General features: G+C 29.8%; 1 protein-coding gene across 1 annotated transcript in view; it reads right to left on the bottom strand.

Moving 5' to 3' along the window:
* LOC128664030 (cationic amino acid transporter 2) overlaps positions 1 to 12,189 on the bottom strand; it is a 100,052-nt gene extending 87,863 nt beyond the window's left edge. Inside the window, exons 1-2 of the mRNA XM_053718682.1 lie at positions 12,117 to 12,189; positions 1,133 to 1,508 (exon numbers count right to left, since the gene is read on the bottom strand). Of these exons, the coding sequence (XP_053574657.1) occupies positions 1,133 to 1,508; positions 12,117 to 12,143 (403 nt within the window). The 5' untranslated portion in view covers positions 12,144 to 12,189. The remainder of the gene's footprint in view (positions 1 to 1,132; positions 1,509 to 12,116) is intronic.
* Between the last annotated feature and the right edge of the window lie 387 nt (positions 12,190 to 12,576).

Raw genomic sequence — 12,576 nt, 5'->3', positions numbered from 1 at the left:
CCACTTTTTTCCACTATTGATATCCATGGGGTTATTGCACGTGCCATATTGTAAGTTCGGCTTTTTATGCTCGTCGGGTTAGCACACGAGCAAAAACAGTTTACTTTCAACTTGTAATACGAGCACTAACTGACGCGTGCAAAAAGCTAGTAAAGTTAAAGGGATAGTCTACTGCAGAATTGTTATTGTTTAAAAAGATAGACAATCCCTTTATTACCCATTCCTCAGTTTTCCATAGCCAATTATTAATATACTTTTGATTACCTTGCCTTTACCTAAGCCTTTGCAGACTGTCCCCTTATCTCAATTATTTTGACAGACTTGCATTTGAGCCAACCAGTTCTGTCTCATAAATAACTCCATGGGCAGGAGCATAATGTTATCTAAATGGAACGCATGAATTACCGTCCTCTAGCTGTGAAAAACTGTAAAATGCATTCAGATAAGAGGCAGCCTTTAAGGGCTTAGAAGGTAGCATTTTGAGCCTACCTAGGTTTAGCTTTGAACTTAAAATACCAAGAGAACAAAGCAAAGTTGATGATAAAATTGAATTGAAAAGTTGTTTAAAAGTACATGCCCTATCTGAATTATGAAAGTTTAATTTTGACTAGACTGTCCCTTTAACCCTCAAGCGGGAGCATTAAATCTTTATTTCCCATAATGTACAAAACTGATAACTATGTGCTATAGGATGGTTCCTATATATATATATATATATATATATATATATATATAGAGAGAGAGAGAGAGAGAGAGAGAGAGAGAGAGAGAGAACAAACATAGGAAAGACCTACAGCTGGCCTCTTGTTTTATGTCATCCAGCAGCTCATTAAAGCTTCTTTTTATCCCAAATGTTTATTTTTTCGGAACCATTTAATCTATACACAATGTCTATTCCTGTTTGACCTTTTTAATGACGTGTGAATTATGCACCTTTACTAGTGTGTTGCCTTCAGTTTCCTAAATGCATTTGGAACTAGAATCATATTTCTAAAGCTTTGATTTGATAAATGTATTTCCCATTTGGCATTATACTGAGTTATGTCTAGAATGTATTGTTTGCATGCTGGAGAACTATATAGGTAAAAATGCAGAAGATGTGTTCAGTAGCTACTATACGTAAGCATCTTGCCTATTATATAGGAGAGTATTAAATTCCATCCTGTGATGAAGGCCCACAGCTCTCCGACAGTCACATAACTATACAAATAGGCAGATCCGGTAAGAGGTACCCGAGCACCAAATTCAGCATAGCAGAGACCAGCTAGCACCGACGCAAGGGCTGCAATTAGGAAGGAGATAATAATGCTAGGACCAGAATCCACCTTTGCCACTTCTCCTGCTAGGACATAAACTCCAGCACCTAATGTGCTTCCCACACCCAGAGCCACCAGGTCCAGAGAGGAGAGGCAGCGGCATAGACCAGATCCTTCAGTTTCTTCTAGGGTCACAACTTTCCTTCTGGTTAAGCTTTGGTAAAAGGAATATATTGCATCACATTGTGGCATCTGCAAGCAAGAAAGGTCAGTTTAGTTACTTAAAGGATCTTTAAACTTGCATAAAATGTTTCATTATTGCAATACACATGCATTATTTATTTTGCAGCCATTTGTTTTAAAGTACATCGAAAAAATGTTAGTTTCACTTTCTCCTAGGGGAGGCTTGGGGTAATACTTTAAAGCAGTGGTCTCAAAGTACAGGCCCTGGGGCCATATGCGGCCCCCAAGATCGTTTCATGTGGCCCTCCCTTTAAACCATTAATTTGTGCTGTCAGTTTTTTTTTAGGGTTCTAAGAGATGTAACTAGTTGATGTTCTATATAGACGCTAACAAGATAAATATAAAGACAGGAGTCCAGTTTAGACTCATGCACTGCTTGGATAAATGTCACTTTTGACAGTGTTATATAGTTCCAGAATGATCACTTCTCTTGCCACTCACAAGATAAATATAGACAACTGTATATGTATCGTGGGTTACAACTCCCACCATGCACTATTACTTGGGTAAATGTCACTTCCAGTTGCAAGTATATCTAGTACTTACTCAGTTCAAGTGGCCCCCATGAGTGCAGGACACTTGGCCAGTGGCCCTCAGATACATTAAGTTTAATACCCCTGCTTTAAGGCAATCTATGCAAGTTTTTGTTTACTTTTTCCTTCCTCCCTAAGCTTTTAGGGTATCACATGCTTTTAAAAGGTGGACTATCGGTTTTGCATCAACAATCATGATATGTAAATCATTCTTTGCAATAATAACCAAGCTGAATCAGTGCTAAACCCCCTTAAGGAAATACAAGAGTGGATGCTACCCCAGCCTGTACATGTGCAAACAGAGTTTGTGCAATATCTGAATATTAGTTTGCGATTGGTTACCAGGGGGATTTCCCTGTTCCGGGGGACAGGGAAATCAGTGAAAAGGATAGACATAAAACAATATACTTATTTGACAAAATAAAGGAATTTTCATTGCAAAATTACTCTTATATATGAAGGTTTATAATCATGTAAAGTAGTTTACAATTTGTGTTTAGTGTCCCTTTAAAAACAGCAGACTAAAGTTACACAAGAACATAATAAATAATGATCTCACACATGCAAGAAGTAAATAGACATATGGCGGGTGAGTGCATGACAGTTAGTCAAGCATAAAAGTGTGCATTGTTCCAGACTTTAATATGATCTAAGAAACTATCATTAGAGTAGGGTCCGTTTACCTACATCTGAATAATTCTGACGTCATTCATTATTTAAAAGGTAATGAAAAGGGCAATTCAGGCGCAACAAGCAAAAGGAGGGACATTTGTATATGAGTGAACTTGAGCCCTTTTATGGATATCAGTATTCTTTTATAAATATTTATAAATACTATTATTATTAATATATTTATAAATATTATTCCAATATTAAACACATTGAGATTTTTATATAAAATGTTCAGTTATGAGTAATTAAACAACTTTGAGATATATTTTAATTATTTATTTTGCTCCCTTTTCATGTAATTTAGCTCTGAAAATTGAGCAATCTATGCTGCAAATCTGTAACTAATTGGCTTTATCAGATAACAGATGCAAAACAATGCACTTTATACTAACCATGGCTAGCCTTGTCTGTGGACAAACACCCAGTTTGGCTCCTCCAAATAAGAAAAAAGGTGGGTAAAAAGGATGTTACTTTTTTTTTCAAAATATTTATGCTTGGCTGATATGTTATTCTTTAGCAACACAACAGAAATGTCTTTTGAATACAAAGGGCTAGATTACATGTTGAGTGCAAAATATCGCTTCCGCAAAAGTGATATTTGCGTTCAATTTAGTAATACCAGTGCACAAAGTAAAGTGCAATTCGAACGCAATCTCGCATTCGCACTGGAGAGCATACTTCCTTAGGCTCCAATAGCGCAGCGAAGTGCAGCATATATAAATATAAATGTGTGTATATATATATATATATATATATATATATATATATATATATATATATTTATAACATACAGTATAAATAACAAATTTTAATTTATAAATATATATGTATATAAGCTTATACATATAGTATATATTTACTGGGAACACACAATCCTCATAGACCGCAATGTAAAGGCACTTTTCAGTGCCATTTTTTCTAACACCCCACACCAGCCAACTTTAGCCCCAAAACACTGCTTAGTACATTATTTTTTTTATTTTTTTTTAAATGCTACATTTTTTTTTTTATTTTAAAAAAGAGACCTCACATGTTATGTTATGTTATTTTGGGGGCAATTGGGGAACATTTAAAAAATTACCTCTGGCTAATTTTTTGAGTGCTAATTGCGACAGCGAGCTTGCAATAGCAATAAACAGCCATTCGGAATGGCTGATTATAAATTGCAGGCCCGTAAATGGACGAATCTGAACATTTGCAGGCTCACAATAAATTAGAGCTCCACTTGTAAACTAGCCCAAAGGGATTACTGTCTCTTTAAAGGGACATTAATATATTCTATGATTTGCAATAAATAAACATGCAAAATTGTTATCTAATCTAGGTATGCATACTGTAGGTGAGCACCAATAGATATGTTGATGGAAAGGGACCCACCTTTACATGATTGATAAAAAAAAAACAACCAAAAATAATTCTGCACAGAATGTTTTTTGAGGCAGCCAATGAGAAGTTGTATCAATAGCTAAAATGAGTAAGTAATGTTACACGGCGCAGTCACAGTGTTTTGTAATATTCTTCATAGTGTGATGTTTGTAATACTCATCAAAGTATCTATTTCATTTTTTATAGATTTGCAACACAAACTAACTTTAATACATGTATGAACTTATTCAAAATGCATGTGCTAATTACATGAATTCTATTTACTTTAAAAGTATCATTTTGAATTCTATGATCTCTAATTATTATTTTTGTATTCCAACCTTGAACATTTTTAATACATAGCATTGTGTAAAGCTGGATGAATGTATCTTATATATGAGAGGCACTTTTTATGATTAATATAAACTCTATTTTAAGTCAATGACAAGCTGTAAGTTATATGAGGATCTAATCTAATGAATTTAACTTAGTAAGCATAAAGCATGATTAGAGGATAAAATATATTTCACATTCAAACAGTTTATCTCGAAACAGCTTTAAAGATTACAGAATGTAAAATACTAACTTATATAAGATAGTCTGTAATGTAAACAGTTTGTACAATGGAAAAAAATGGAATGATTCAGGAATGTGTTGGAAACATACAAAAAAAAAAAAATTAAAGGGGCATTCTAAGGTAAAACGACTTACTTTAGTTCATTAGTCATGCAATGGCTACATTATTGACCAAAGCTTGCTATGGGCTAGATTACAAGTGGAGCTCTAATTTATCTCGTGCCCATAAACCCGCAAATTCATGGGCACACAATAAATAACCAGCCATTAAAGGTGGTATTATTGCTACCGCGAGCTCGCTGTATCAATTAGCATTCCAAATACTAACCAGAGATCAGATCTCTGGTTAATTTTACAAAAGTGCCCAAATTGGCCCCACATTTAAGAGTATTGTTGTTGTTTATTTAAAAAAAATGTAGCTTTCTTTTTTTCCAATAAAAAATAACTACACAAATTCGTTTTTTAGGGGTTAAAGTTAGTGGGTGTGGGGTGTTAGAAAAAAGGCAATGAAAAGTGCCTTTACTTTGCCGTCTATGGGGAACCGTGTGTTCCGTGTAAATATATATCTATATGCTTATATTCATATATATTTATGTGTTAATATGTGTACACATAAATATATATGTATTTAGCCATATACATATATATTTATGTGTTAATATGTGTACACATAAGTATATATGTATTTAGTCATATACATATATATTTATGTGTTAATATGTGTACACATAAGTATATATGTATTTAGTCATATACAAATATATTTATGTGCTAATATGTGTACACATAAATATATCTGGATTTAGTCATATACATATATATTTATGTGTTAATATGTGTACACATAAGTATATATGTATTTAGTCATATACATATATATTTATGTGCTAATATGTGTACACATAAGTATATCTGTATTTAGTCATATACATATATATTTATGTGTTAATATGTGTACACATAAGTATATCTGTATTTAGTCATATAGATATATATTTATGTGTTAATATGTGTACACGTAAGTATATCTGTATTTAGTCATATACATATATATTTATGTGTTAATATGTGTACACATAAGTATATATGTATTTAGTCATATACATATATATTTATGTGTTAATATGTGTACACATAAGTATATATGTATTTAGTCATATACATATATATTTATGTGCTAATATGTGTACACATAAGTATATATGTATTTAGTCATATACATATATATTTATGTGTTAATATGTGTACACATAAGTATATCTGTATTTAGTCATATACATATATATTTATGTGTTAATATGTGTACACGTAAGTATATCTGTATTTAGTCATATACATATATATTTATGTGTTAATATGTGGACACATAAATATATCTGTATTTAGTCATATACAAATATATTTATGTGTTAATATGTGTACACATAAGTATATCTGTATTTAGTCATATACATATATATTTATGTGTTAATATGTGTACACATAAGTATATATGTATTTAGTCATATACATATATATTTATGTGTTAATATGTGTACACATAAATATATATGTATTTAGTCATATACATATATATTATGTGTTAATATGTGTACACATAAATATATATGTATTTAGTCATATACATATATATGTATGTGTTAATATGTGTACACATAAGTATATCTGTATTTAGTCATATACATATATATTTATGTGTTAATATGTGTACACATAAGTATATCTGTATTTAGTCATATATATATATTTATGTGTTAATATGTGTACACGTAAGTATATATGTATTTAGTCATATACATATATATTTATGTGTTAATATGTGTACACGTAAGTATATCTGTATTTAGTCATATACATATATATTTATGTGTTAATATGTGTACACATAAATATATCTGTATTTAGTCATATACATATATATTTATGTGTTAATATGTGTACACATAAGTATATCTGTATTTAGTCATATACATATATATTTATGTGTTAATATGTGTACACATAAGTATATCTGTATTTAGTCATATACATATATATTTATGTGTTAATATGTGTACACATAAGTATATCTGTATTTAGTCATATACATATATATTTATGTGTTAATATGTGTACACATAAGTATATCTGTATTTAGTCATATACATATATATTTATGTGTTAATATGTGTACACATAAGTATATATGTATTTAGTCATATACATATATATTTATGTGTTAATATGTGTACACATAAGTATATATGTATTTAGTCATATACATATATATTTATGTGTTAATATGTGTACACATAAATATATCTGTATTTAGTCATATACATATATATTTATGTGTTAATATGTGTACACATAAGTATATCTGTATTTAGTCATATACATATATATTTATGTGTTAATATGTTTACACATTAGTATATATGTATTTAGTCATATACATATATATTTATGTGTTAATATGTGTACACATAAATATATCTGTATTTAGTCATATACATATATATTAATGTGTTAATATGTGTACACATAAGTATATATGTATTTAGTCATATACATATATATTTATGTGTTTATATGTGTACACATAAATATATCTGTATTTAGTCATATACATATATATTTATGTGTTAATATGTGTACACATAAGTATATATGTATTTAGTCATATACATATATATTTATGTGTTAATATGTGTACACATAAGTATATATGTATTTAGCCATATACATATATATTTATGTGTTAATATGTGTACACATAAGTCTATATGTATTTAGTCATATACATATATATTTATGTGTTAATATGTGTACACATAAGTCTATATGTATTTAGTCATATACATATATATTTATGTGTTAATATCTGTACACATAAATATATCTGGATTTAGTCATATACATATATATTTATGTGTTAATATGTGGACACATAAGTATATATGTATTTAGTCATATACATATATATTTATGTGTTAATATGTGTACACATAAGTATATATGTATTTAGTCATATACATATATATTTATGTGTTAATATGTGTACACATAAATATATCTGTATTTAGTCATATACATATATATTTATGTGTTAATATGTGTACACATAAGTATATATGTATTTAGTCATATACATATATATTTATGTGTTTATATGTGTACACATAAGTATATATGTATTTAGCCATATACATATATATTTATGTGTTAATATGTGTACACATAAGTCTATATGTATTTAGTCATATACATATATATTTATGTGTTTATATGTGTACACATAAGTCTATATGTATTTAGTCATATACATATATATTTATGTGTTAATATGTGTACACATAAATATATCTGTATTTAGTCATATACATATATATTTATGTGTTTATATGTGTACACATAAGTCTATATGTATTTAGTCATATACATATATATTTATGTGTTAATATGTGTACACATAAATATACCTGTATTTAGTCATATACATATATATGTATGTGTTAATATGTGTACACATCAATATAACTGTATTTAGTCATATACATATATATTTATGTGTTAATATGTGTACACATAAGTATATCTGTATTTAGTCATATACATATATATTTATGTGTTAATATGTGTACACATAAGTATATCTGTATTTAGCCATATACATATATATTTATGTGTTAATATGTGTACACATAAGTATATATGTATTTAGCCATATACATATATATTTATGTGTTAATATGTGTACACATAAGTATATCTGTATTTAGCCATATACATATATATTTATGTGTTAATATGTGTACACGTAAGTATATCTGTATTTAGTCATATACATATATATTTATGTGTTAATATGTGTACACGTAAGTATATCTGTATTTAGTCATATACATATATATTTATGTGTTAATATGTGTACACGTAAGTATATCTGTATTTAGTCATATACATATATATTTATGTGTTAATATGTGTACACGTAAGTATATCTGTATTTAGTCATATACATATATATTTATGTGTTAATATGTGTACACGTAAGTATATCTGTATTTAGTCATATACATATATATTTATGTGTTAATATGTGTACACGTAAGTATATCTGTATTTAGTCATATACATATATATTTATGTGTTAATATGTGTACACGTAAGTATATCTGTATTTAGTCATATACATATATATTTATGTGTTAATATGTGTACACGTAAGTATATATGTATTTAGTCATATACATATATATTTATGTGTTAATATGTGTACACATAAGTATATCTGTATTTAGTCATATACATATATATTTATGTGTTAATATGTGTACACATAAATATATCTGTATTTAGTCATATACATATATATTTATGTGTTAATATGTGTACACGTAAATATATCTGTATTTAGTCATATACATATATATTTATGTGTTAATATGTGTACACATAAATATATCTGTATTTAGTCATATACATATATATTTATGTGTTAATATGTGTACACATAAGTCTATATGTATTTAGTCATATACATATATATTTATGTGTTAATATGTGTACACGTAAGTATATCTGTATTTAGTCATATACATATATATTTATGTGCTAATATGTGTACACATAAGTATATCTGTATTTAGTCATATACATATATATTTATGTGTTAATATGTGTACACATAAGTATATCTGTATTTAGTCATATACATATATATTTATGTGTTAATATGTGTACACATAAATATATCTGTATTTAGTCATATACATATATATTTATGTGTTAATATGTGTACACATAAGTCTATATGTATTTAGTCATATACATATATATTTATGTGTTAATATGTGTACACGTAAGTATATCTGTATTTAGTCATATACATATATATTTATGTGCTAATATGTGTACACATAAGTATATCTGTATTTAGTCATATACATATATATTTATGTGTTAATATGTGTACACATAAGTATATCTGTATTTAGTCATATACATATATATTTATGTGTTAATATGTGTACACGTAAGTATATCTGTATTTAGTCATATACATATATATTTATGTGTTAATATGTGTACACGTAAGTATATCTGTATTTAGTCATATACATATATATTTAAATCTGCCGCCCTTCGCTGCACGACTTACACCTTTTGCTCCACTAGGTTCTCATGCCGTGTCTCATGGCATGAGAACGAGGCTCCCATTGGAGCTTATGGAATTGCGCTCTATTGAGGGCTAAGCTTCCATGCAATGCAAACACGAGCTTGCATTCGCCTTGCGCTAGACTGAAAACATCAGTGCACAATTGTGTGCGCTGGTATTAAGAGTGGAGCGCAAATATTGTGCTTGTGTATGTGCAATTTTACACTCCACTCTTAATCTAGCCCTATGTGTTTAACACTTGCTGGGAGATTAAAGTGAAATTAAAGCCAACATGAAAATGTCATGAGATAGATAGAGCATGTAATTCTAAACAAGCTTTAAATTTACTTCTATTATCTAATTTGCTTTAAATTTTCTGTATCCTTTGTTGAAAACATGCATAGGCTTAGAAACAGTATTGCACTATTGGAAGCTAACTGTTTATTAGTGGCTGCACATATATGCCTCTTGTCATTGGCTCACTTGATATGACCCCCAGTAGTGCATTGCTGCTTCTTCATCAAAAGATACCAAGAGAATCAATAAAAAATAAAATTAGATTAAAATTGTATGCTCTACCTGAATCATAAAGGAAAAATGTTGGATTTCATGTCCATTTAAAAATTAGGTAAAGTCCCACTTACAGCAAGCATTGCAGCTCCAGAGAAGAACATGATCATTAATTGCAAGCACCCTCAACACACAACATAAGATACTGTCAGACACTTATCTCACATACCCAAGTTCTCACTCCTTTACACTCCAACCGTATACATACAAGAATAGGCAATTGCCATGTCTTACACACACATACCCAAGCAGTCTCCCATCATGATACATAAAACCTGCATGCTCTCTCTTATCATCAGCAAAAATCCCACAGGCTCTATTATTTAGCACAAACCGCCAAGCTTTCTCCCACCCCTGTATGTAGTTAGGGTTAACGGCAGTGGAGGATGTATTGTAGGTTGCACAGATTTGCACAAGGAGTAAATGATATAGATATCATATGATATAGGTACTATTGTTCATTGCCGCTGGTGTCAGAAGTTCCTTAGCAGCTTCTCAACCAGCTGTTTGGCGCCACAATGATTTAGTGACACACATAGAGTGCACTGTCACTAAATAATAAGAAAAGATACCCCAAATAGCTAAAGATATAGGAAAATGGTTATGATAAGTTTAGGATGAATTATTACACAACCATATTTATTTTTCTCTTTAAAGGGACAGTCAAGTCCAAAAACTTTTTTCATGATTTAAATAGGGCATGCAATGTTAAACAACTTCCCAATTTATTTTTATCACCAATTTTGCTTTGTTCTCTTGGTATTCTTAGTTGAAAGCTAAACCTAGGAGGTTCATATGCTAATTTCTTAGACCTTGAAGACTGCCTCTAATCTGAATACATTTTGACCCCTAGAGTGCATTAGTTCACATGTTTCATATAGATAACATTGAGCTCATGCACGTAAAGTGACCTAGGAGGGAGCACTGATTGGCTAAACTGCATGTCTGTCAAAAGAACTGAAATAAGGGGGCAGTCAGCAGAAGCTTAGATACAAGATAATTACAGAGGTAAAACATGTATTATTATAACTGTGTTGGTTATACAAAACTGGGGAATGGGTAATAAAGGGATTATCTTTCTTTTTAAACAACAAAAAGTCTGGTGTTGACTGTCCCTTTAAGTGATTATTCACAATAACATAATTCACATTTAATATGTAGATATTTTTATTTAATATAAGTGAAAATGTGTTTCTTAGGTTGTGTGGACAAAATAGGTTATTATTTTGATTGAGGCTCTGGTGTATTATACGGAATACCACTCATGAGTGCCAGGATTGGCCCTGGGCCAAATTACATTATTTACTTACGCTAAAGATAATGCTTCAAAATAAAATGAGATATACATTATTATTATATAATTCAATATAAATTTGTACAAATACACATGCTTAAAGGACTGTGAAATACAGTAGATTTATTTCTGACAAATTTCCAAGTTAGTTCAAATTTGACAGTGACATGCCACACAAAATGCATGTGCATATATAATGTGAATTTTTGCACATGCTCAGTTGAACCTGGTGCCTTAGAAAGTGTGCATTTAAAATGAATGCGTATATAGTAACCTTACTATATATTGTCACTTTGGGTATGGTTAAGACTGATATAAGGAACAGATGACCCCTAAACCATCACAGCTGTTTCATTGTGTGAGACATAATTTTGTGGCTCTTCTTCGAGTACTGTACATTTTTCTCCTTTTTGCGTTTTTTTTTATTTTTTATTTACTAAGCAGTAAAAAAAAACAAGCTACTCAACTGTTCCTTGGGCAATAGGTGGTGTCATAGTGTATGGGGTAGAAAGGCCAGTTACACTAGCACTTGCGGCTTCCTCAGACAAATCATTTCAGAAAACTGCAGTGGACACTATCTGCTTCTTTCTACCCAAAGAGTAATGAAACAAATCATGACATATCACTGATATATTAGAAAACGTGTTGAATAAAGAGCTTCTTTATGGCATGCATAGACAAAATAGGTTGATTTTATCCATGAGACTCATTCTCATATACTATATCCAGGGCCGGATTGGGAATAAAAAGCAGCCCATTGAGTCTGCAAAATGCACACATGCCATTCTTCTCAAAGGAAATAATGAGACACTCCTTCCCCCCCAATTGATTTTTTCAGAATTAAATTATATTAGTTTGTAATACAAACAAATGCCAAATTGTTTTTATATAATGACCCTACAACCCATGACTTCTTTTCAATTCAAA

This window comes from Bombina bombina, chromosome 6 (assembly GCF_027579735.1).
Source record: "Bombina bombina isolate aBomBom1 chromosome 6, aBomBom1.pri, whole genome shotgun sequence".
Classification (NCBI taxonomy): Eukaryota; Metazoa; Chordata; class Amphibia; order Anura; family Bombinatoridae; genus Bombina; species Bombina bombina.
Note: the sequence above shows the minus strand (reverse complement) of the source record. Positions and strands in the feature narration are given on the sequence as shown.